General features: G+C 40.2%; 1 protein-coding gene across 1 annotated transcript in view; it reads left to right on the top strand.

Annotated features, from left to right (window-relative positions):
* Nucleotides 1–21,521, top strand: part of slc7a5 (solute carrier family 7 member 5) — a 59,257-nt gene extending 37,736 nt beyond the window's left edge. Inside the window, exons 5-10 of the mRNA XM_073070174.1 lie at nucleotides 8,337–8,460; nucleotides 11,070–11,173; nucleotides 14,531–14,627; nucleotides 15,716–15,865; nucleotides 16,640–16,817; nucleotides 18,249–21,521. Coding sequence (XP_072926275.1) covers nucleotides 8,337–8,460; nucleotides 11,070–11,173; nucleotides 14,531–14,627; nucleotides 15,716–15,865; nucleotides 16,640–16,817; nucleotides 18,249–18,316 — 721 coding nt within the window. The 3' untranslated portion in view covers nucleotides 18,317–21,521. The remainder of the gene's footprint in view (nucleotides 1–8,336; nucleotides 8,461–11,069; nucleotides 11,174–14,530; nucleotides 14,628–15,715; nucleotides 15,866–16,639; nucleotides 16,818–18,248) is intronic.
* Nucleotides 21,522–27,740: the final 6,219 nt, after the last annotated feature.

Genomic DNA, 27,740 nt, shown 5'->3' with positions numbered 1-27,740 from the left:
ATGAGTCAGCTGCTCATTTCTTGCACTTAGTTTAGTAATCCAAAAAGATTAGCTTCTCACATGTTCTAGCTTAATAAATTGATTCTGACACATTTAAAATCCTGACCTAAGTTTGGAGACATATTCTTTGCTTATTATTATTTTCAGTAATTTGATACAGTTTGGGTGGAAGGTGCTGGAAATCAGAAACAAAGGCAGAAAATGCTGTAAACACTCAGCTACTCAGGCAGCATAATTGCAAAGAGAAACGGATTTAACATTCTGGGCCGAAGTCTCTGGTGGAATGCTGGATTTGCATCTCAATACTAAATGCAAAGTAAAGTTGGGCAGGATACAAAGCCAGTTTCCTCTAATTCTGTCCATTTCCTGCAAAGTGAATTAGGTTGAGTCAAATGCAAAAGCAGATTCCTTAGCCTAGAAGTGTTTTGTCTTTGAAAAGCAAATTAAACTGTTGATACATCGAGTGCCAATGCGTGTAAACCTGCAGCAGTGTTTCTCATACACATTAATGTATAAGAACAAAACTTATTATACATGAATAAGTACATCATAATAATTCATAATCACAGTGGCTCTGCCATAATATTGAGGGCAGGGTCTGGTGGTAAGAGGTCCAAAGAAAGTGATTGGGTGTGCAGGAAGAGGTGGTGGAGTGAAGGGGTTGCATGAAACATTCCCTGGGGCCTCACGCCAGATAAGTGCATGTATTGAGCATAGTATGTACCTGGTTAAGGCAGTTCCTTCTAAGTTGTCCAAAAAGAAGTCTGCTCTGCCTAACCATTTTTGTAAAGATCTGCTTCTGCAGACGTGCCCCATGCTATTTGCAGCCACGTCAGAAATAGTGCTATATGAAGTTTGGTGTCACTGTGCGTAACCAGGTGCTTCCTGTTTTAATGCATAATTTGCACTGAGAACCCAGAACCATCCGTGTAAGATCCGTGGGATTGTGCTTTTGATTAAACTCTCCATGTAGTGTTGTTGTGCTTCAGGGCAGGATTATAGACTCTTGAATTTTTCACTGCTCCAGAGATTGGGTTCTGAATGAAGGGTCTTCAACCAGAAATGCTAATGTTGCTTATTTACCACAGGTGCTGTCCAACGTGCTGAGTACTAGCATCGTTTTCTGTTTTTGTTTCAAGTTTCCTCCATGTGAATGTTTATTGATTTCCAACATTCCATTAGGATCATTCAAATATAATCATCTGTCCATGATAGTTCAAATCAGATCAAATTTAATGGTCATTCAAAGCATAAGTGGACACAGCGGAACGAGACAGCGTTCCTTTGCACCAAGGTGCAAAAACATACATGCACACTCAAAATAGCAAGGAAGAAAAGAACATCGTCACATGAGAAAGCAAATTCTTTTGGTCAGAGACCCAGAGTGATAAATCCCACAAATTGATGGTTTATTGATCAGTCCCTGTTCCATTGCTTCTCTTTTTGGCATTGAGAAAGTACTCAATTCCACCTATTTAGTTCCAGAATGGATGAGCTTGTATCTGCCAATAATTGGGTCATTCCTGAGACAGAGAGATTTTGTTCACATGACACATTGTGATCAGCTCTGAACTCCATATTTGCTCCTTTTCTGAGATTATATTTTTGTTCCAAAGCATTGATCAATCCCACATCTCTCGTCTTACCAGTAAATACAGTGCCCTGGAAAAAGTATTCCTCCCCCACAAGCGTTGTTCCCTTTAATTTGTAATGACTAGTGTGCACAAAAATCTTGTGCTGTGCAATTATTTTGCCCAGTGACAATATGTACTCACTAAATAGCTTCAACAAAAATAGTATAAATAAGCCAACTCTAAACTCTGCAAATGATCACATACAGTGTTGTCACCGTCCACATCAGAAACCAGAAAAGGAAATTTGAATGCAATTGAAATTCCTTTGTGCGTTGGTAGCAAAAGATGTGTACTCGCACACACTTTGGAGGGACCAGTGCCCACAATTATTTTCACAGTTTACTGACTCATTTTCTAAATTTAACATATATTAAAGTAAGATTTTTTGAGCTAATCTACAAAACTTTGTGCATCATAGAAACATAGAAAATGTTTACAGCGCAATACAGGCCCTTTGGCCCACAATGCTGTGCCAAACATGTCCTTACCTGAGAAATTACCCATAGCCCTCTATTTTTCTTAAGCTCCATGTACCTGTCCAGGAGTCTCTTAAAAGACCCTATTGTATCCGCCTCCACCACCGTCGCCGGCAGCCCATTTCACGCACTCACCACTCTGTGTTAAAACACTTACCCCTGACTTCTCCTCTGTACCTTCTTTCAAGCTCCCTAAAGCTCTGCCCTTTCACGTTAGCCATTTCAGCCCTGGGGAAAAGCCTCTGACTAGCCACACAATCAATGCCTCTCATCATCTTATGCACCTCTATCAGGTCACCTCCTCCGTCGCTCCAAGGAGAAAAGGTCAAGTTCACTCAACCTATTCTCATAAGGCATGCTCCCCCAATCCAGGCAACATCCTTGTAAATCTCCTCTGCACCCTTTCTATAGTTTCCACATCCATTCTGTAGTGAGGTGACCAGAACTGAGCACAGTACTCCAAGTAGGGCCTGACCAGGGTCCTATATAGCTGCAACATTACCTCTCGGCCCTTAAACTCAGTCCCACAGTTGATGAAGGCCAATGCACCGTATGCTATCTGAACCACGCAGTCAACCTGCGTAGCAGCTTTGAGTGTCCTGTGGACTCGGACCCCAAGATCCCTCTGATCCTCCATACTACCAAGAGTCTTACCATTAATACTATATTCTGCCATCATATTTGACCTACCAAAATGAACCACCTCACACTTATCTGGGTTGAACTCTATCTGCCACTTCTCTGCCCATTTTTGCATCCTATCAATATCCCGCTTTAACCTCTTGACAGCCCTCCACACTAACCACAACACCCCCAATCTTTGTGTCATCAGCAAATTTACTAACACGTCCCTCCACTTCCTCATCCAGGTCACTTATAAAAATCATGAAGAGTAGGGGTCCGAGAACAGATCCCTGAGGCACACCACTGGTGACCGACCTCCATGCAGAATAGGACCCGTCTACAACTACTCTTTGCTTTCTGTGGGCAAGCCAGTTCTGGATCCGCAAAGCAATGTCCCCTTGAATCCCATGCCTCCTTACTTTCTCAATAAGCCTGCATGATGTACCTTATCAAATGCCTTACTGAAATCCATATACACTACATCTACTGCTCTACTTTCATCAACGTGTTTTGTCACATCTTCAAAAAATTCAGTCAGGCTCGTAAGGCACGACCTGCCTTCCACAAAGCCATGCTGACTATTCCTAATCATGCTATGCCTCTCCAAATGGTCATAAATCCTACCTCTCTGGATCTTCTCCATCAACTTACCAACCACTGAAGACAGAAATGGGGTGAAATCATGTCAAATCAAAAGAAAATTTCCAAAACCTGTCAACAATTTAATAAAAAATGAAAACCAGAATGACGAAGCCGAAAAAATATTCATCCCCTTTGTAATAACTACACAAAGTAACAATATCAATTTACCCAATCCATTGATGTAGAAAATTGTAGGATCACCTGTTTTCAATGAATTAATAAGAATACTGTAAATACCCCCTGTCGCTGTAAGGTCCAACAGCCTGGTAGATTTTCAACAGACCAAACCAAAATGAAGACAAGCATTCAAGACAGGTTAAGGAAATTATAGTAGAGAAGCACAAATCTGGGGAAGGGTACAATACCATCTCAAAGACGCTGAACATACACAGAGCTCAGTGCAGTCAACAGTCACTCTGAGTGAGCTGCAGGAGTCCATGGCTGCAAATGGAGATGAAGATTATGTCTCCACAATCTCTAAGGCCTTGCACAAAAAGGTTATGTATGGATGAGTGGTAAGGAAGAAGCTCTGGCTTTATTTTAAAAAATCATATCCTAGCCCATAAAAACTTTGCAAAGCATCACTTAGAAGATACTGTAAAGATGTAGAAGAAGATATTGTGGTCAGAGGAAACTAAAGTGGAACGCTTGGCCTCAACAGTAAGCAGTATGGGTGGAGTAAATCTAGTATTTTGCATCAGCCAAGTAACACCAAGTATGATGGAGGTAACATCATATTATGGGGATGCTTTTCAGCAGCAGCGACTGCAAATCTGGTCAGGATTGACGGGAGGATGAATGCTGCTAAATACAGAGAGATCCTGGATAAAAACCTGCTATCCTCTGCCAGGGGAGGAAGTTCGTCTTTGAGCAGGGCAATGAGTCAATGAGCCAGAACAACTTGCAGTGGTCAACTTGCAGAACAACTTGAAACCGAAGGATTGGGAAGCTTTTAAAGAGCAACAGAAGATAACAAAAAAGGCAATACGCCAAGAAAAAATGAGGTACGAAGGTAAACCAGCCAAGAATATAAAGGAGGATAGTAAAAGCTTCTTTAGGTATGTGAATAGCAAAAAAATAGTTAAGACCAAAATTGGGCCATCGAAGACAGAAACGGGTGAATTTATTATGGGGAACAAGGAAATGGCAGACGAGTTGAACAGGTACTTTGGATTTGTCTTCACTAGGGAAGACACAAACAATCTCCCAGATGTAATAGTGGCCAAAGGAACTAGGGTAAAGGATGAACTGAAGGAAATTTATATTAGGCAAGAAACGGTGTTGGATAGACTGTTGAGTCTGAAGGCTGATAACTCCCCGGGACCTGATGGTCTGCATCCCAGGGTACTTAAAGAGGTGGCTCTAGAAATCGTGGACGCATTGGTAATCATTTTCCAATGTTCTATAGATTCAGGAATAGTTCCTGCTGATTGGAGGGTGGCTAATGTTCTCCCACTTTTCAAGAAAGGAGGGAGAGAGAAAACAGGGAATTATAGACCGGTTAGCCTGACATCAGTGGTGGGAAAGATGCTGGAGTCAATTATAAAAGAGGAAATTACGACACATTTGGATAGCAGTAGAAGGATCAGTCCGAGTCAGCATGGATTTATGAAGGGAAAATCACGCTTGACTAATCTTCTGGAGTTTTTTGAGGATGTAACCATGAAAATGGACAAGGGAAAGCCAGTGGATGTAGTGTACCTGGACTTCCAGAAAGCTTTTGATAAAGTCCCACATAGGAGATTAATGGGCAAAATTAGGGCACTTGGTATTGGGGGCAGAGTACTGACATGGATTGAAAATTGGCTGGCTGACAGGAAACAAAGAGTAGTGATTAACAGGTCCCTTTTGGAATGGCAGGCTGTGACCAGTGGGGTACCGCAAGGTTCGGTGCTGGGACCGCAGCTGTTTACAATATACATTAATGATTTGGATGAAGGGATTAAAAGTAACATTAGCAATTTTGCTGATGACACAAAGCTGGGTGGCAGTGTGAAATGTCAGGAGGATGTTATGAGAATGCAGGATGACTTGGACAGGTTGGGTGAGTGGGCAAATGTATGGCAGATGCAGTTTAATGTGGATAAATGTGAGGTTATCCACTTTGGTGGCAAGAACAGGAAGGCAGATTATTATCTAAATGGAGTCAAGTTAGGAAAAGGGGAAGTACAATGAGATCTAGGTGTTCTTGTACATCAGTCAATGAAAGCAAGCATGCAGGTACAGCAGGCAGTGAAGAAAGCTAATGGCATGCTGGCTTTTATAACAAGAGGAATTGAGTATAGGAGTAAAGAGGTCCTTCTGCAGCTGTACAGGGCCCTGGTGAGACCCCACCTGGAGTATTGTGTGCAGTTTTGGTCTCCAAATTTGAGGAAGGACATTCTTGCTATTGAGGGAGTGCAGCGTTGGTTCACAAGGTTAATTCCCGGAATGGCGGGACTGTCATATGTTGAAAGATTGGAGCGACTGGGCTTGTATACACTGGAATTTAGAAGGATGAGAGGGGATCTGATTGAAACATATAAGATTATTAAGGGATTGGACACGCTGGAGGCAGGAAGCATGTTCCCGCTGATGGGTGAGTCCAGAACTAGAGGCCACAGTTTAAGAATAAGGGGTAGGCCATTTAGAACAGAGATGCGGAAAAACTTTTTCACCAGAGAATGGTGGATATGTGGAATGCTCTACCCCAGAAGGCAGTGGAGGCCAAGTCTCTGGATGCATTCAAGAGAGAGTTAGATAGAGCTCTTATAGATAGCGGGGTCAAGGGATATGGGGAGAGGGCAGGAACGGGGTACTGATTGTGTATGATCAGCCATGATCGCAGTGAATGGCGGTGCTGGCTAGAAGGGCCGAATGGCCTACTCCTGTACCTACTGTCTATTGCTTATTGCTGTCCACCAACTAACCTAGATCAGCTTGAGCAATTTTACAAGGAGGAATAGCAAATCTTGCTCCATTATATTGTGCAAAGCGGGGGGGATGGTGAATACTTTCGAACTACTGGCATTTCAGTTTTTGAATTTTTAGTTTTCCAGGCTTTACAATTTTGCCTGTATTTTTTTGGCTCCTCTGTCAAAAAGGAGCATGTGATTCACAAATAAAAATTCTTAGTTAAATCAAAAACCCTGGTTGTAATACTGGTTTATGTGAACAAAAGTTTGGGGACTGAATACTTTTTCAAGGCACTGTATAATGCTCCTCCTATCTTTGTTACAGCAGAAGCTTGACTTTCCAGTGCATTCTTTCTGGCTTCTATATGCTTACATTACTACTCTTCATGTAATAACTTATACCAACTCTAATGTAACTCTTGTGTCTCCTGGTTCCCAGTTAAACAAGTATCTGGGTTTTAAAGTCTGTGCCCTCATTTAGTCCTCTCAGGATATTTTCACTTCTTTAATTCAGATTTGAATAACCACATTTCTTTCAATCACATTCTCAAAAGTAAAGAAGCTCAGTGTGTTTGGCAATGTTCATGTGTACAGTGAGACAATTTCTGCAGAGTCAAGGCAACTGTTGACAATGCCATTATCATTTGTGATGTTCATTCCAGGTTCTCCACACGCGATGTAGTCATTCATAGAGGTGCCCAGTATGCATATAGGTGACCGTCTAAACTGTGATAAATTGAGAAATCTTGATCTCCAAAGAGATGTGTGTGTCCTTCTACACCAGTCACTATAAGCAAACATACTGGAGAACAAAGAGTTAAAAAGGCATTGTATGGTGATCTTCATTGCAAGAGGTTTTGTATACAGGAGTTAGGATGTCTCACTATGATTATATAGGACCTTTGTGAGATCACACCTGAAATATTGTGTGCAGTTTTGGTCATCTTACCCAATAGCAGGTATCCCTACCACGGAAGGTTCATAAAACTGGTTCCTGGGATGGCAGGACTATCATATGAGGAGTGATTGAATCAGCTGGACTTGTATTCACTAGCCTCTAGGAAGATTGAAACATACAGACTTTTGCCAGGGGTTTACAGGATGTTTCCCCTGTGTTTTTTTAGCCGGGGTCCACAGTCTCAGGATGCTGGATGTGACATGTGATGAGAATTTTTTTTCACTCAGCGTGGTGAAGTGGTGAAATTCTGTACCATTCAGTTTAGTGGAGATCATAGCACTGAATAGATTTGAGAATGAGATAGTTTCATTTCTAGAGCAAAACGATTAAGAGATATGAGAAGAGAGCAGATAGGTGTTATTGAGATGGAATATTAGCCATAATTCCATCACCTGACGAACAAATTCAAAGTTCTTAATAGCCCAGAGCAGTTTCTGTTTTTCCACATTTCTATAGCCATAGTCACTCGGACTGACCGTTGACTGCATAAAGTTGCATTTCCTTGGTTAGACAAGGAGATAGGTTCTGTTACAATTAATTTTATTTTGTCAATTCTGCTCATTTAAAGCTGGACAATTCCTAAATCCCAGCCTTTTGGCCTATAATTGCAAATATTGTCCTGTTCTGGTACAAAAGTTAAGACTTCACATTGTGAAAATATTGTTCCCAGAAAGATATGCGATGGTCTTGCCCTAGATTTGTAAAAGTTTAGCTTGTTAGTTGGCTTTTTATGCAAAGTTTTGGGATAATTTTACTCAAATCCGTGCTTTAATACATTCCTTTGGTTCTCCACCTAATTTGTATATGACTGCTGCAAGATGTGAATTGACTGTAGATCTATGAGTAAAAATGTCTAAATTTGCTCTATCTGGAATCTCAAGTGAAATAACAAGAATGTTAAGCTCCTTAATTTTTTTTAAAGAAGTTAACAAAGTAGTGTATATATGTCTGCTGTTTATAACATTAATCTGATTGGAATTTCAATGTAAGTTGTATTACTAATCTGAAAACTCCAAGCGGTGAGTTTTAATTATGGTTCTTGGATACAATACAATGTTCATAAAAATGTGAAATGATTTTTGAGGACCATCCTTTATTTGTTTTCCAGGAACCTGCCTCGAGCTATAATGATCTCCTTGCCAATTGTGACATGTGTGTATGTGCTGACCAACTTGGCATATTTCACTACCCTGTCTCCTGAGTTAATGCTGCATTCAGAAGCAGTGGCCGTGGTTAGTTGGCGAGAAGCTTTCCATTACTTCTTAAAGATAATTTTAGTGGCATGTACATAATTTGTATGAAGATACTGTTTACAAATAAAAATCATTGAATAGTCAAATTTCTGCTAATTGGTTGGAAATACACTACCCCATGTACCAGTGCTGTTCCATCATGAAATAAGATAAGAGCAGGAAAACTTGGAGTAAGTGTACATTGTCTGGTCCTTCAAATTTATGAATTTTTTCAGAATCATGGCTCAGCTTTTAACTAACACAAGCATATTCAAATCCTTCCATAATAAAGGCAAAGAACCACTTGTTTTTCTGACTGTTACACACGCATGTGACTTGAGTACCTTGAATGTCAACATTTCCCAATCAGTTACATTGAAAATATGTTCTGCTTTGTGCAAAATCATGTGACGGTACTGAGTTCTTACCCATTCACTGGGTCTCTTCATATCCTCTTTATCAACATCAGATGCTGCAGTTGCTTAAAATTTTGAGGAACACAAAGTGCTGAAGGAACTGAGTTAGTCAGACATTATCTTTGGAGAGGAAGCGTTCTGGCCTAAAATGTCAACCGTTCCGTGGCTGCCTTTTGTGCCAAGATGGCGCCAACCTCAGGGTGGAGGAGCAACACCTTATATTCTGTCTGGGTACCCTCAAACCTGATGGCATAAAATCGATTTCTCTCTCCAGTGAACAAAATGTATCCACTTCCCCCTTTCTTCTACTTCTCACCTGCCTATTACTTCCCCCGTGACCCCTCCTCCTCCCCGTTCTCCTACTGTCCACTCTCCTCTCCTATCAGATTCTTTCTTCTCCAGCTCTTGTCCTTCCCCACCCACCTGGCTTCCCTATCACCTTCCAGTTAGCCCCCTTCCCCTCCCCCCACATTTTTTTTATTCTGACATCTTCCCCCTTCCTTCTCAGTCCTGAAGAAGGGCCCAAAACATCTTTTCCACACACGCTGCCTGACCTGCTGAGTTCCTCCAGCATTTCATGTGTGTAACTGTTTTTGTTATCCTCTTTAACTTGTTTACACCCTGTTCCCTCTCGACAATCATGGGCAAACTTGGAAATCTGAGATTGAAACTGTGAATAACTAGGTCTCGTGCATTGGTCCCTGTGTTACCCTACCAACAAAAAGTCTGCCAGCAGGAGAAAGACCTATTTATTCCTATTTATTTGTGTATGTTAATCTGTTCTGTATCAGTAGATTAGCCCCATTCAATCTGCTGTAAACTTACTGACCAATCTCCTGTATTAGACGCTTCTGAAAGTTTCTGAAAATCTTAACACCCCAGATTCAGTAATGACAAGCACCTGCAACATAGAATTGGCCCTTCAGCCTATGAGTCTGCAAAGGTCATCAACTATTCCTTTACACTAACCCCGTTTCCTATTCTTCCCACATTGTCATCAGCAACCCCCATCCCCACCCCCACCCCAGATTCTACCACTTGCCTGCAACCTGGGGATGAATTACAGTGGCCACTTAACAAATAAACCTGCACATTTTTGGAATGTAGGAGAAAACTTGAGAACCCAGAGAAGACCCATACTGTCACAGCGACAGCATTCAAATGTGAAAGAGGCTGTGCTTGAGCTCTGGATTAAACTGGGTCTCTGCAGCTGATAAGCAGTAACTGTACTAGCTGTGTCACTTCTTTTGGGTCCTCTTATTTTAATAGTCATGTCCTCAATAAACTTTCAGTTGAGCATGATTTCTTTTTCGTAAATGATTGCTGAACATGCTAAATCCTATTCTTTTCTAGACATTCTGTTGTCATTCCTTCATTATAGATTCCAGCATTTTCAGACAACTGATGTTAGGCTAATAGATCTGTAGTTCCCTGTTTTCTCTCTCTTAAATGGTGGGGTCATATTTGCTACTTCCAATTTGTAGGAACCATTCCAGATTATATAGAGTTTTGGGAGATAACAACCAGAACCCATAGCCTCCTCGCTCAAAATTCTGGGACGTAGATCATTGGGTTCTTGGGATTTATCATCTTTCATTCTCAAGTGAAACTTCTTTTTAACCAATACTATGACTTGGCTCTTTTGCATTTCTAGCAGGTGTTTTGTTATTTCTTCTGTTTAAAAAGAACACGAAACAAGATATTTGTTTAATCTCTCAGCATTTTTTCTTATTCCCCATCATAAAGTTGGCTTTTTACCTCTTGGGTCCCTTCCTTCTAGTGTATCTACAGAAGTCCATACAATCAATCTTTGTGCTTAATTTCATATTCTGTCACTTTTCTTTATCAAATTCTTGAGCCCCTTTGCTGAATTCTATAATATTCCCCATCCTACGGTTTGCTGCATTTCTGCTAACTTTATGAACCTCATCCTGTTGTCAGCCATGGAAATGATCCAACTTGAAACATCTTTAGTTACAAGCTTTTGGATATCCACAGGAAACATTGAGTTTTGTTAATAAAATAATTTTAAAATGTAAAGAATGATTTAATTTTTTGGATCAAAACTATCCATTAATTAAATAGTTGAATACCTACACAAACTATATAGTAATTTTTATTAGTTTGTGTTTTATGTTGAATTCATTCTAAACTGGAGTGGTTAATTTGTCTTTATTTTTCTTGTTTCTTTAGGACTTCGGGAATATCCACTTGGGCGTAATGTCCTGGATTGTCCCTGTATTTGTAGGGCTTTCCTGTTTTGGTTCTGTCAATGGATCGTTGTTCACCTCATCTAGGTAACTGATAAAAAATATTATAATTTTATAGTTTAGTAAATATCTTTTCTGATAAACTTACACTTTCAAAAATTTTACATACAGGTTATAAAGAAAATGCTTCACTGTTACAGCTATTTTAAAATAAAATTTATCACAAGTTTCCAGAAACATTAAAGCTATTTGGTATCTGGTGCACTGTTTACACTACTGCTGTATTGCACAATACCAGCTCTGTTCTTCATTTTGATAGTGGAAACCAAAACTTAATTTCTACCTCACTATTGTTATTCAACTTTTTGGTTGATTTTAACTTGTAATGTCTTGCACGCTGGTGATTTAATATTCTGATGCAAAACTGTAAATGTAAAAATATTGGACAAAGAGAGCCATCACTGAGCAAAAAGCAAGATGCTGGAGAAACTCAGCAGATCGTGCAGCATTTGTGGAGATGGTCACTGCGTCAGGACTGAGACTGTAGAGAGGAGATAGGCAGTATATGGAGGTGAGCGAGAAGGTTGAGGCAGCAGCTGGTAAGCATGGCATGGATCCAGGTGAAGAGAAGTCGATAGGTGAATGGAGGGTTAAATATAGCAACAGGGCATGATTGTTGGAGACAAAGAAAGGCTATGTAGAATCTGATAAGAATGAAAAGTAATGGTGAAACCAGATAGGGGAAGAATGCTGGGCAGATGGAGACATTGTGGGGAGGGCAGAGATCGAACGGAGAGAATGTGTGGTAAAGGGTGAAGGAACCAGGTTTGGGGAGGGAGGGTTACTGGGTAACAGAGGGTTGGATGAGTGGTGAAAGTTAGTAGCACAGTTGATAAAATTAATAAGTTCCACAGAGGTTCAGGAGGCAACCCAATGCAGTTGTCAGTGAGGCAAAGAAAGAGTTGTGATGTGTTGCCAGACAAAGTTTGGAACAAACCACATAACCAACAGAGAGACAGGCATAGCTAGGGCCCACGCACGTGCCATGGCAACGCAAATGATTTGTAAAAAGAGGAATCAAAAGGAGAGTTGTTCACAGTGAGAACAAGTATATCCAAGTGGAGGAGAGTGTTAGTAGAGGGGAGGGCCCTAAGGCTTTCTTGATGGGGAATGGAGGTGTGTAGTGACTGAACATCCATGGCGAAGATGGAGACATTGTGGTGTTCAGGATGTAGGTAGGAAGGGACTGGACAAGGGCAATAACATGAAGTCGAAATGTAAGGAGGTGAATGAAGCAAGACCAGGCAGAAACAATGAGCCTACCAGGACAGTCCTGATTGTGGATCCTGAGGAGGAAATAAAGGTGGAATTGGGGAACATAAGATTGAAGGCTTGTTTGGGGGTGCGGGGGAGGGAGTGGATGAGTATCTTCTGATGTGATAGGAGAGACGGTGGCCTAGGGCTCAGTATTGTGGTCTTATTCCAAGTGTAGGTATGGGGAGGATTCGCAGAGTTCCATCTATTTAGCTGTACAATGCAGCGGTCAGTCTGTCAAACCACAATGGCACCGCCCTAGTCTGCCCTAGATGATGAGGTAGAAGAGCGGAACATCGTGACCACACCCTTCCCATAAGGGCACCATCCCTTTCAGCTTCTCCATACCCACCACATCTTCTCTTCTGCTTTCCATTCCAGGATGCCTGAAATGTTCCATGTCCCCATAGACAGAACAAAGATGGAGTTCCCTAGGTCCCTACCTGTCACCCTACCATCCTCCACATCCAGCACACCAATTGATCCCACAAGCTGTGATGCAAGCCCACCACTTCCCACCCTGTTCTGCCTTCCACAAGAGCCATTCTCTCTGTCACTCCCTGGTCTGTTCACATAATCCTCCAGTTTCAGGTAACCTGCAACCTCTCTGTCCCTTTCACTCTCAATTTCCCCCCAGGTCCTCTCACTTGCCTTCACTCACCGTTACCCAGTTTTTTTCCCCCCTTTCTCTTTCATGGTTCCATCTACCCAACTCACACACACTCTACTCACAATCCCCTCCTCTCCCCTCTACTTTCAGATGTGCAGAAGGATCTTGGGAGACTTGTTTAAAGCTCCCCGAAGTGGATTGGGTAGTTTTTTTAAAAAAAAAGCTTACAACATGCTTGCCTTCATTGATCGGGACATTGAATGTAATTGTTGCTATGTCATGTTACAGTTGCATAAGATTTGGTTTGGCCACGTTAAGAGTATTGTGTGCAGTTTTGGTCAGTACATTAGTGAAAGGAGTGGAGATTTTGGAGAGGGTGCAGGAGAGTTTCACCAGGGTGTTCCTGGAGAATTTTAATCAGGAGAGGATGGACAAGATTGGATTATTTTCACTGCAGCTACAAGCTGCAGGGCAACCTGGCAGAAGTGCATTAACTTATAAGAGGCATTGATGTGGTAAATGGTCAGTTTTTTTTTAGGATGGAAATCTCAAATCTGACAGGGGAAAATTTTAAAACAGATTTGTGAGGCAAGTTCTTTTGTATAGAGTGGAAACTGCCTGGTGAAGTGGTGAAAGCATACTGTTTATGTTAGCAAAGTTAAATATTTAGACAGACACGTGTACCAACAGGGACGAGAAGACTGTGGTACCTTGTGTAAATAGGATTGGTATAGATTGATGTCAAGACATTTTTTAGTTAAAGCTGACACTGAATCTGACATTCACCACGGGCCCTGTCGCTTTCTTAGTTACAGCTCACGTTGGGACAGCACACAAATAAGGTCGCAAATACAGCAGTGGTGAGGTTTCTTGAACAAGTTGGTTTATTCAGGCCCTTTTACATCATACACTGTTGAGTGCTTCAAGTGAAATACTCCACTGACCAAAAATCATCCGGCAATTCACATTAGAATAGTTACATACAGATGCACAATTTCTTCAGTAACCCTCTAAATTTTAGTAGTAGTTAATCATTTTATTTCTGCGCGAGTTGCCTCTATCTGCCTATCAGACCTGTTTCTTTTAAGGCTCCCCCCCAACTTTTAGTCTATTTTCCCATTGTTCCTCCTACAGCTGGCATCATAGTTGGTGTTGGTATCATGTTTCAGACAAGAGGCAAATCAGGTGTGGATGACAGATTTCCTCCCTGAAAGGCATGAGTGAAGGAAATGTTTTTTTTTTGATAAATATGTAGTATGATTACCATTACTAGTTATTTATTTATCCCAAATTCCAGATTATTAACTGAAATTAAACTTCACGAATTCAGTAGGATTTGACCTTGAATCTGCTGAATTGTTAGTCTTGTAATTTAACAGCTGTGTCATTACCCTATCGTTACCATCCTGAAGAATCGTTCGTATGATGCAGGAAATGAAAATCAACTGTTGGCAATAACACTTGCTTTCCCATTATATCTCTGCTTTTTAAATCCTCAATAGCTGCTTCTTTTATTACAGATTATTCTTTGTGGGAGCAAGAGAAGGTCATTTACCCAACCTCCTTTCAATGATTCACCCAAATCTCTTTACCCCTCTACCATCATTAATATTTACTGTAAGTATCTTGAAGTTGGCATTTTATTGTACAAGCAGGAAGGCGAATTACCACTAAAGAACTGTTTTAATATGCTTTCAAATTACTTTAATGAGGTTTAGGTGGTTATGCAAAAATAGCAGTATATACTAAATGCAGAACAGTGGTTTGTGAATTTATTACCATACCTGCTTTTTTAAATTTTTGATTCAATCTTACACTTCTGCTTGTCAGAATCTTACTTGCAGATTTCAGATATATGCATTTATAGATTCTGACAAGCACGTGGAAAAAGACATACAAGGTGAATTTGAGAAAGAAAAAGACTTGCATTTTTGTATTGTCTTTAAGTATCTTGCATAATGCCCCAAAGGTGCTTTGCAAACTGACAACTACTTCTTAGAAGTGCTGTAATGCAGCAAAGGTGCCAGGCATTTTGTGCATAGCAGGATTCCAAAAACAGTACAAGTTGAGTGCCCTTATCCAAAATTCTAAAATTCAAGTTATTTTTTGAATGCTGACATGACATCACAAATGGGAAATTCCACAAGGTGCTGAGAGGGCTGCTTTAGTGATGTACAGGTCTGTGCACAGCACAGTCAGTTCTGAGAAGTGGCCTCACATTAATGAAAAATAGTAAAATGCCATAAAGCAAAAAGTGAAGATCTCGATCGTGTATTGAAAGAGTGGATTTGTTAGTGTTGGAGTGAACATATGCTGCTTAACATTATGCTAATCATGAAGCAAACAAAGATTTATCATGACAAACTGAAAATGGAAGAGAATTGTTTCATGCACAAAAATTAATAAAAAAGTAACTCCCCCCAATCAAAGTTAATTGATTTCAAACGTTCCTCAGTATAGATGAAAGATCATTGACCTAAAATGTTAGCTCTATTCTTCCCTCCACACACGCTGCCTGATTTGTTGAGTATTTCCATGATTTTGTTTATATTTATTAATGTCATTTTCAGGTAGGCTGCCAATTTTACCATTACTATTTACAAAGTCCAAAATTAAGTTACTTTTTAAGAGAAGAATTCTATTAAACATGTAAATCTTTGGAACTCCATCTTTCTTTGATGATAATGCTCTTTTTGTTTTTATAGTGCTGGATGACCTTGATGTATGCATTTTCTGTCGACATATACTCTGTCATTAACTTCTTCAGTTTCTTCAATTGGCTGTGCATTGCATTGGCTATTGTTGGAATGATGTGGCTACGCTATAAGAAGCCAGAAATGCATCGGCCAATAAAGGTAAATGACCAGCTGCAGTCCTGTTTGAATACAAAGGCAACAATGTTCAGTTATTTTTACCATGTGAGAGTAATTCATTACTTTGAATGACTATTTTATTTAAATAGATCACCAAAACATTAGCTTCCAATTGTCTATGCTCAGCAATTATTAGCACAAAGATTAACATTATTTGGTTATTTTGATAGCTGTACTGGATGAAAGCAAAACCTTTTACACAACAGGGAAAGGAACAAAGTATTAAATGAGCTAATTACCTTGGCACAGTCTTGATGCCATTCTAGATCATTGAACTGTTTTGAAAGAGACTTGAGAGTAGATCACCTCGTCACCAGCCAGGAACCAATGTAACGCAAAGGTGATGTAAACAACAGCACATTTAAGAATCAAGATTATCCACGTTCAGTCCTGAGGCTAGTTATTTAGCTCAAAGTGGCATTTTTCAAGGAATATTAGAAAAGTACTTTGTTTATTCCAATGGAACAAAATTATCAAGTTTGATGGAAACCTGGCAAAAATTATAAAGCTATGTTTTTGAATATCATCTTTGTTGCATACATTAGATTTAAACATCCTTTTCACTGTCTCTTAAAACTACAGATTTAAATTATTGTTTAAGAATGGTATAGATTGTGATCCAATGACAGAACTATTTTCCTTTGATTTTGAGTGTCTTAGATGATAAATGAGGATAAAGCAGCAATTAAGTACAAATAGAAGTTGAATAATGATGAAGGTTAAAAGCAATTTGTTTTTCTTTCTTGTCTCCTACAGTTTAATATCATTCTCCCAATCACTTTTGTGCTCGCCTGTATTTTTTTGATTGTTGTATCCATATGGATGACACCTGTGGAATGCGCCATTGGTTTTGCCATAACCCTCTCTGGAATCCCGGTTTATTATATAGGAGTTTACTGGAAAAACAAACCCAAGTGGCTTTTGAATACAAGCGGTATGTATATTTATGATCATTTCTGATATTATACAATGTGTATTAAGTAAGCTGATCCTTTATACAACATCACTGAGAACCTTACAAAGATGTATGTGTAGCAGTAATATTAATGGTAATGTTAACCATGTTGTGTTCTAATCATGAATTTTGGGTACAGGCTACTAGGCTCTGAAATAAAACAGGGAAATGATGGAAATGCTTGGCATATCAGGAAAAAGGCAGTTAACATTTCAGGTCTGGAACCCTTAATCAGAACTAGGAAAGAGCAGAATAAAAGGAATATATCTGATGGGGTTACACCAGCTGACTTAGTGTGATAGTTAAGTAGCAGCTAAGCTTATTTGCCTGTGTAATGTATTGCTAATAGTCAGGCACTAGAGTCTGTCCATCAGGTCAGATGATACAAAAAAACTGAGCCAAATGGAAGACTGACAGAAGTGAAGGGTTCTGACACAGACAAGAAAGAGAGAAAGAATGAACTACCTAGAGGTGTTTCTGATCTTGTATCCAATGAAGGAAAATAAATGCTTTTCATTGTAGGTTAAAGATTACATGGAGCTTACAAAAGTAGAGGGCTATGGGTAACCCTAGGTAATTTCTAAAGCAAGTACATGTTCGTCACAGTGTTGTGGGCTGTAGGTTTTTCTATGTTATATAGTCAGTAGCAATAAGGTTTCTTGTTTCTCTCTGAATTTTATTGGTCAGAGTGTATTTTAATGAGTGAAAATTGCCATCTCCAGGACATCCTCTTCAGCAGTGAAGAGTTCATGGCCATTTTCAGACGAGGAGGCTGCTGCAACAAAAGAACACTTTTGAGACAGCTGTCCTAGGGATCTGGTCAACTGTAACACCTGTCCTAGGGATCGGGTCAACTGTAACACCTGTCCTAGGGATCTGGTCAACTGTAACACCTGTCCTAAGGATCAGGTCAACTGTAACACCTGTCCTAGGGATCGGGTCAACTGTAACACCTGTCCTAGGGATCTGGTCAACTGTAACACCTGGCCCAGGGAATTACCCAGAGCGGGCATAGAGTTAGGTAGAAATTGGAATAGAGCTTAGATTAGAGATGAAGTTTAAAAATTAACCCTCTACTTAACCTATGATAAATTTCTTGATTTCCTTCTTTTTATGCCTCCTTGGCTGTATTGGCAATAAAACTAGTCAGCGAACATATTTCACCACTTGAATCTTTCTCCCTTAAAAGAGTATCATTTTAACTACCCAGCTGCAATATTAAAAGAGCAAATCAGGCAAGTCCTTCAGCAAGCTTGGAGTCAGCTCCTGTCTAAATGACAAGAACCAGAGCTTTTATCCTCCAGCAGCCGTTTGATGGTATACTACCATATTAACCTTAATGGCTGAAAGCATGCCTATCACCAGCATTTTGTTAGTTTATTAGTAACAAGATTTTCATCTTTATTGCAGATTCTATTACGATTTTCTGTCAAAAGATTTTGGAGGTGGTACCTCAAGCTTCGGAAGAAGGAAATTAAGCTCCTTAAGAAAAACCCAGAAATAAGCAAGCGGGAGTCACGATTACATGGTCCAAAGTTAACTTCTGTTTTTTTTGGAATGATTTCTTTTTATCTTCAAGGTGAAGATTAATTTGTCATCTCAATCTTTTGAGAAGTCATCATGTCATCCTTTTATTAGAAAAGGACAAGGTTGCCTAATGTTACGTCTGGGTGAAGAACGTATGATGTGCTTTAAGTGTTAATATGTATGCTCTTGTTGGTTTTTCATGCTAGGTCCATGATAGTTCTGCTCTGTGTTCCCTTTTAAGTATGTAATTGAACACAGTTCAGAAACCCTTGTGCCTGCTATAAAATCCAGGATGTGATAGGACTAAATTTTTAAAACCAAAATCTGGAGAAGATTGATTTGGGCCTCCAGGCCTTCTACATTGACTGCTTCAGAGAAGAAGCATTTTGTAATCTTAAATATTGGGTTGTTTAGTCAGAACTGCATTTAAAACTCCTCATGGATTCCTGATTTTTGTAATCCTTTTGTAATTCATTTTAGTTGAACATATTTAAAGACTAAATGCGCACATTCTCTGGTCAACGACAAACTGCTGCTTTATTACCCATGCCGCCAGCAGGGACCAATGGTACAATTTCCCTCAACATTTCAGACTTTGGAAGTGAAAATTGGTTAAAGTGCGTTTTTTTCCACTTTCTCTTGATGTTGGAGGTGTTATTAAATTTTAGCTACTTACTATAAGATCTTGGCTTTGACTCCTCTGCAGTTAAATAACTTGCTGCACTCCTGATCACAACCCATTCTTCAGTCAAGCGTATAAGAAATTAGATGGTATCCATTATGAATGAATGCTTCGTGTTTTTGTTATCACCTCTGAAATACTTCATATTGCTGTACAAGATTTAGTGGGGTTGATGCCGGGCCATTTTTAAGCAAATGAAGGCTTTCACAACATACGGTATCCCTCCAGTATGGAAACTAGGGCCCAAATTCGTGAACATTATCTCAAAGTGCTACTCGCTATTACTTATTTCTGAAGAGTGACTGCACATTCTACCTGATATAAATGACTCCACCAGAATCTTTGTTTTTAATCCTAGAATAAAAATAATTCTAAATGCAATGAGTTAGGATCAATCAGTTTTAAAGGAACTGTTTAGTATTTAACTTATTTATTAAAATTAGCATTTGCATAGCTTCATTATCTGCTGAGGCAACTGTATGAGGTAACTTTTATTTATAAGAATTGAATCACTGATTTATTACATAATAGAAAATTTTTCTGAAGATGCAAAGTGTTTATGAATGTATCAGCAGTGTGAAGAATGTAATTATTTTTCTTCAACATTGTACTTTCTTCTTGCATCTAATTTATGTGAAATGTTTCTGACATAAACAAGTTAAATATCACAGCAGTAAACCAGAGGTTCTTTGGTTCATACACAATTCATCACAATCTTGTATAAAAATTTATGGAGCAATAATCAGGTCAATTGCAGACTTGGCTTCTAATCTGTTATTTCGCATTGATTTTCTGTGTGCTGAGGAATTTAAAGATGCAATAATGAAAACTGCATGTAACTAGTTAGCTATAATGCCTGATAAGTATTCTGGCTGCAAATCTATTTGCTGCATTTTAAGACTAGTTTTGATTGGTGATGTTGGTCTTGTTAAATCTAGAGCATTCTCAATGTGGTCCTGAAAATGTGTTTATGGATAATATTTAGATGACCCCAACTCTATTGGAGAAAAGATTAAGTGCTGCAACTTGACTTGAGAGGAGTCTTCTGGTGATCATTTCATTGTCTTCTGTAAAGCAGAGACCTAACATTTGTTTGTGTTTTTATTGCTGTTGTATGGAACACTGCAAGGCCTCTTGGCCAAGAAAATGAACCCTGAATAAGCAATCTTCTGGTACAGTAAATGATAAATCTTCCACTTTCAATTAACCATTCAGTAGATTCATAAAATCCAGAATCAGTGTTTACTATTTACATGAGTGAATTGCTCGTATTTCAGTGCTACATCTTGTCAATTTGTAAGATGCACAAAACAATCTTTTTATGAAGTTGTTTTACTTGTAATAGAAATGATGTTACTGTACTGAAAGTGATAATGTAAATGCACAATATTTAAGGATGGTTGGGAACTTATTTTAAAAATGTCGATCAGGTTTGCATCTCTTTGCAATGAATTTTCAGCTTCTATAAGTCTCCATGTAATATTTTGAAGTAATACTGGGAAAAAAATCTTTTTAATGTTGACATGCTCATTTAATTTAACCACTGTATCTTTTAGTTCATTGAGGTAATTTATATTTTTTAAATACCATTTAAAGTGTCCACCACAGGAAGGCAGTGATTTTAAAAGAAGAACGGATTTTGGGTGGGGTAGACGAATCTACCTCCGCAATACTGCTTTTAAAGGCAGTATTCTGAACTGCATAGATACTGTATTTGCTGTATTTGCCTAATCATCTCCCGACTTAAACCATATAACCATATAACAATCACAGCACGGAAACAGGCCATTCCGGCCCTCCTAGTCCCTGCCGAACTCTTAATCTCACCTAGTCCCACCTACCCGCACTCAGCCCATAACCCTCCACTCCTTTCCTGTCCATATACCTATCCAATTTTACCTTAAATGACACAACTGAACTGGCCTCTACTACTTCTACAGGAAGCTCATTCCACACAGCTATCACTCTCTGAGTAAAGAAATACCCCCTCGTGTTTCCCTTAAACTTTTGCCCCCTAACTCTCAAATCATGTCCTCTCGTTTGAATCTCCCCTACTCTCAATGGAAACAGCCTATTCACGTCAACTCTATCTATCCCTCTCAACATTTTAAATACCTCGATCAAATCCCCCCTCAACCTTCTACGCTCCAATGAATAGAGACCTAACTTGTTCAACCTTTCTCTGTAACTTAAGTACTGAAACCCAGGTAACATCCTAGTAATATATATAGTAATATAAATTATTGTGTGTGGATTAACACTGAGACAATTAATTAGGGAGATGCTCCTTTTCCTATTTTATATGTTCCTTTGGATTTGAAGACCATCTTGACACTTAAAAACACTGGGCTTTTTTTTCCCCAGATCATAATTTTCTTCTCTCTGCTAATGTTATAGCCAAGTAAGCTTTTGTTTAGAAAATGTACAATTCATTATTGTAGACTCTCCTGGAAAATAAATGGCATTTTTCTATATATCTTCATGTCTAGTTGTCAAAGTCTAAACTCTGAGTATTATTTTTGGATGGGCAAGAGTCATGAAATCTATCACTCTCCACTGATGCTGTCTGATCTGTTGAATGTTTCTAACCATGCATCACCTTTTAATCTGTCATTAATCTCTAACTATGCAAGTACTCCACGATTAGTTTTGGCCACAATATTTTGTGTGGCCCCTCATTTAATGTATTTATAAAAGCTCAAATATGCACTGTTTTGCCCTTGTCTGTCCTGCCAGTTGGAGCCACATCAAAGAAGATTTCCTCTTCACAAAATCATGTTGACCTAATGTTAGTTTATCATTAAAAATTGATTCCAGCATGGTAGTGCAGAAGCTAGTACAAAACCCTGGAGTACTAGTGATCAAGTTTAAATTCCCACCACTGTAAGAAGCTTGCATGTTCTCCCTATGACTGTGTGGGTTTCCTCTGTGGATTTTTCTTTGGGTAAAAGCAACTTCTCAACTTTTCTCTAATCATACTCCTTATTTTGACTTTGTGAGGAAAAACAAATTCCTCCTTTTAACCCAGCACTGGTAACATACTCCTGAAATGTTCCTGTACTTTAACTGTTGTTATTGCATATTTCTAGTTGTATGGTGACCAGAACTTCAGCCAATACCCAACCTGTGGCATGTTCGATGTTTTATACAGTTTCAGCATAATCTCCATATTACAATAACTTTGACCTTGAAAAGTAAAGGCAAATACTTTGAATACCATCTTAATTATTTTACCCATCCTGCTACCTTCAATTATCTCCACCTACATGTTCCAAGGTCTCCATTCCTCAATGCTGTGCAGTGTCCTACTATGTATTTTGTACTGTTACATTTGCTTTTCCCAAAAGCATTGCCTTTGAATTGAATTCCCTTTGCCTCTTCTGCCAACATGACTAGGTATTGTCATCCTGCAGTTAACCTATTTCCAGCTAACTAAGAATTACACAATGTTTCTATTTTTGTCTGTGAATTTCTTAAACAGAGCCCCTAGTTTAAGTCCACCTCATCAATATGTGTCACATAATGATCTGTGCCGTAAGACACACAAAGTACAGGAGCAGAACTAGCCAGTTAAATTATTTTCTCGTTCGACCCCATTCTTCTGTTTCTCCCTGTAACCTTTATCGCCCTAAGCAGAAGCCTCCACTTTAAATATTCCCAAGGAATTGGCCTCCAGTCATCTGTGACAATGAATTCCACAGATTCACCAGTCTAGCTTAAGAATTTTATCTTCTGTTTTTAAGGGATATCCTTCTATTGTTGCTCTGGTCTCTGTTCCTATATTATCCCGCTATTGGAAACATCCTCTCCATGTCCATTAGGCCTTATGATATTCAGTAGGTTTCAATGAGATCTCCAGAAATGATAAGGCAACTAGAGGTAAAGGAGCCATTAGGAGGTAGTGACCATAATATGATAAGTTTCCCAATTTGAGAGGGAGAAGGGAAAATTGTAAGTGTCAGTATTACAGTTGAACAAAGGGGACAATGGAGCCATGAGGGAGGAGCTGGCCAAAGTTGACTGGAAGGATACCCTAGCAGAGATGACAGTGGAACAACAATGGCAGGTATTTCTGGGAATAATACAGAAGCAGCAGGATCATTTCATTCCAAAGAGGAAGAAAGATTCTAAGGGAGTAAGGGGTGACCGTGGCTAACAAGGGAAGTCAAGGACGGTATAAAAAAAAGAGAAGTAGTATAACATAGCAAAGATGAAGGGGAAGCCAGAGGATTGGGAAACTTTTAAAGAGCAACAGAAGATAACTAAAAAGGCAATACGGGGCAAAAAGATGAGGTACGAAGGTAAACTAGCCAAGAATATAAAGAAGGATAGTAAAAGCATCTTTAGGTATGTGAAGAGGAAAAAAATTAGTTAAGACCAATGTTGGGCCCTTGAAGATAGAAACGGGTGAATTTATTATGGGGAACAAGGAAATGGCAGACGAGTTGAACAGGTACTTTGGATCTGTCTTCACTAAGGAAGACACAAACAATCTCCCAGATGTAATAGTGGCCAAAGGAACTAGGGTAATGGAGGAACTGAAGGAAATTCACATCAGGCAGAAAATGGTGTTGGGTGGACTGATGGGACTGAAGGCTGATAAATCCCCAGCGTCTGATGGTCTGCATCCCAGGGTACTCAAGGAAGTGGCTCTAGAAATTGTGGACGCATAGGGAATCATTTTCCAATGTTCTATAGATTCAGGATCAGTTCCTGTGAATTGGAGGGTAGCTAATGTCATCCCACTTTTTAAGAAAGGAAGGAGAGAGAAAACAGGGATTTATAGACCAGTTAGCCTGACATCAGTGGTGGGGAAGATGCTAGAGTCAATTATAAAAGATGAAATAGTGGCACATTTGGGTAGCGGTAACAGGATCGGTCCGAGTCAGCATGGATTTATGAAGGGGAAATTAGTGGGCAAAATTAGAACACATGGTATTGGGAGTAGGGTACTGACACAGATAAAATATTGGTTGGCAGACAGGAAACAATGTAGGGGTTAACGGGCCCTTTTCAGAATGGCAGGCAGTGACTAGTGGGGTACTGCAAGGCTCGGTGCTGGGACCGCAGCTATTTACAATATACATATTAATGATTTAGATGAAGGGATTAAAAGTAACAATAGCAAATTTGCAGATGACACAAAGCTGGGTGGCAGTGTGAAATGTGAGGAGGATGTTATGAGATTGCAGGGTGACTTGGACAGGTTGGGTGAGTGGGCAGATGCAGTTTAATATGGATAAATGTGAGGTTATCCACTTTGGTGGCAAGAACAGGAAAGCAGATTACTAACTGAATGGTGTCAAGTTAAGAAAAGGGGAAGTACAACGAGATCTAGGTGTCCTTGTTCATCAGTCACTGAAATTACAGCAGGCAGTGAAGAAAACTAATGGCATGTTAGCCTTCATAACAAGGGGAGTTGAGTATAGGAGCAAAGAGGTCCTTCTGCGGTTGTACAGGGCCCTGGTGAGACCACACCTGGAGTATTGTGTGCAGTTTTGGTCTCCAAGTTTGAGGAAGGACATTCTTGCTATTGAGGGAGTGCAGTGTAGGTTCACGAGGTAAATTCCCAGGATGGCAGGACTGTCATATGTTGAAAGATTGGAGCGACTGGGCTTGTATACACTGGAATTTAGAAGGATGAGAGGGGATCTGATTGAAACATATAATATTAAGGCATTGGACATGTTAGAGGCAGGAAACATGTTCCCGATGTTGGGGGAGTCCAGAACCAGAGGACACAGTTTAAGAATAAAGGGTAGGCCATTTAGAACGGAGTTGAGGAAAAACTTTTTCACCCAGAGAGTTGTGGATCTATGAAATGCTCTGCCTCAGAAGGCAGTGGAGGTCAATTCTCTGGATGCTTTCAAGAAAGAGTTAGAGCTCTTAATGGTTGTGGAGTCAAGGGATATGGGGAGAAGGCAGGAACGGAATACTGATTGTGGATGATCAACCATGATCACAGTGAATGGCACTGTTGGCTCGAAGGGCCGAATGGCCTACTCCACTTATTGTCTATTGTCTCCCTTCATTCTAAATTCCAGTAAGTTCAGGCATGGAGCTATCAAACACTCCTCATATGTCAACCCTTACTTTCTTGGAATAATTCTTGTAAACCTCCTCGGGACCCTCTCCAATGCAAGCACATCTTAGATATGGTCTGATCAATGCTTTATTTCTTCAGCATTACATCCTTGCATTTATATTCTCGTCCTCTGGAAATGAATGCTAACATTGTGTTTGCCTTCCCTACTACTGACTCAGTCTGCAAGGGAACCTTTAGGGAATCCTGCGGGAGGATTCCCAAGATCCTTTGCACCTCTGATTTTTAAACTTTCTCCTTGTTTAGAAAAGAGTGTGTGCCTTTAATCATTCTACCAAAGTACATGACAAAACAGACAGGAGATTCTGTGAATGAGAACGGGACACCAGGATGGTATGATGCCTCCCAGATGCCAGGGTCGGGAACATCTCAGATTGCATCCACAGCATTTTGGAGAGGGAGGGAGAGCAACTAGATATCTTGATGCATACTGGTACCAATTACATAGAAGCAAAAGCAATGAGGTCCTGAAGAGAGAAGTTAGAGAGCTAAGGAGAAAGCTGTGAAGCATGACCTCCAGAGCAGTGCTCCCCAAATTCCATCAGTATGTGGACTTTGCAATGAGAGGGGAGAATATATATACTATACTGCATATAGTATATGTAGAACTATATAAGCAATCACATCCCTGCTCTTGCATCCAAGACCTCTTGAAATGAATGCTAATATCGCATTTGCCTTCCTCACCACCAACTCAACCTGAAAGTTAAACTTTGGGGTGTTTTGCACAAGGTCTCCCAAGTCCCTTTGCATCTCAGATTTTTGGATTTTCCTCCCCATTTAGAAAATAGTCTGCACATTTATTTCTACTACCATAGTGCATGATCATGCATTTTCCAACATTTATATTTCATCCGCTACTTTCTTGCCCAACCTCCCAATCTGTCTAAGTCCTTCTGCAGCCTACCTGTTTCCTCAACACTACCGGCCCCTCCAGCAATCTTCATATTATCTGAAAACTTGGTAATACAGCCATCTATTTCATCATCTAAATCACCAATATACAACATAAAAAGAAGCAGTCCCAACATCAACCCCTGCGGCACACTGCAAATCACCAGCAGCCAACCAGACAAGGAGGAGGGGGGGAAAACTAAATATGTCAGGGATAGGGTAAGAAGGGGAGGAGGGGCATTAACAGAAGTTAGAGAAGTCAATGTTCATGCCATCAGGTTGGAGGCTACCCAGCCGGTATATAAGGTGTTGTTCCCCCAGCCTGAGTGTGGCTTCATCTTGACAGTAGATATATAGTAGTATGGACAGACATATCAGAATGGGAATGGGACGTGGAATAAAATGTGTGGCCACTGGGAGATCCTGCTTTCTCTGGCAGACAGAGCATAGGTGTTCAGCGAAACAGTCTCCCAGTCTCTTTTAGCTTTTATCCGCCCTCCTCTTTTTTTCTCTTTCTGTCTGTTCTCCATCTCCCTTTGGTGCTCCCCTCCCCCTTTCTTTCTCCCTAGGCTTCCCGTCCCATGATCCTTTCCCTTCTCTAGCTCTGTATCCCTTTTGCCAATCACCTTTCCGGCTCTCAGCTTCACCCCACCCCCTCCAGTCTTCTCCTATCATTTTGCGTTTTCCCCTCCCCCTCCTACTTTCAAATCTCTGACTATCTCTCCTTTCAGTTAGTCCTGACGAAGGGTCTCGGCCCGAAACGTCAACAGCGCTTCTCCCTGTAGATGCTGCCTGACCTGCTGCATTCCACCAGCATTTTGTGTGTGTTGCTGGGGCATTGAATGAGGGTTCAGTTTAAGAGGCAGGTCTGAAGAGATGATGTAATTACTGTACGAAAAATATTTTTACTGAACTTTGTATTCAGTTTTTGGAGTACAATAAATTTGCTACTGCTTTTCTTAAACATAAAATGCCTCACATCATTTTCCTTTGTGAAACCTACATTGGTGACCCCAATGCTCTTGGACGATTCCAGAATTATTGAATATGTTGGCCAACACAGTGGCTTTGAAATTGCCAGAGTTTTGGGAGCAAAATGCTGTTGCTTGGCGCCGAGGCCCAATTCACACAGTGAGAAATCTCCACTGACAACACCAAGTATTTCTGTGTGGTTGTGTCACTCAGTAACTCCATGGCTGCGAGGGTGGTGAGTCCACTAGAACGGCCACCTGAACGTGATAAATACCAATCGCAGAAAACTCACCTTTCACAGACTTTTAGGCTGTCAGAGTCTCAGCACGACAAATAGTGGCTCTGCTTGCTTGGCCTTGGCGATGCTAAGCCATCAGAGCTAATAGACCACATACTCTCTCTCCTGGGAAATCACCATCCTTGTTTTATTTTTAAAGAACTCTTCATGCAGCGACTGCCTGATCAAGTTCACATAGCCCTTGCTAATCAACCCATAAAGGACTATAGGGAGCTTGCTAAAATGGCTGGTGGTCTGCAGTCAGCTTGGCAGGGGTAAATCATTCCACCTCCTTTCTCTACCTCAATAAGCCCAGTCAGCAAGGGCCCCCAACACAGCTGCGATACTGACAACCACAAGGCCTGTGTGTTTGCTATGGTCGCTTTGGCAGGAATGCTAGGAAGCGTCGACCACCTTGCAGTAGTCGATACCAGTACATCGGGACAT

This window comes from Hemitrygon akajei, chromosome 17 (assembly GCF_048418815.1).
Source record: "Hemitrygon akajei chromosome 17, sHemAka1.3, whole genome shotgun sequence".
NCBI classification, from domain to species: Eukaryota; Metazoa; Chordata; class Chondrichthyes; order Myliobatiformes; family Dasyatidae; genus Hemitrygon; species Hemitrygon akajei.
This window is presented reverse-complemented; position numbering and strand designations above follow the sequence as displayed.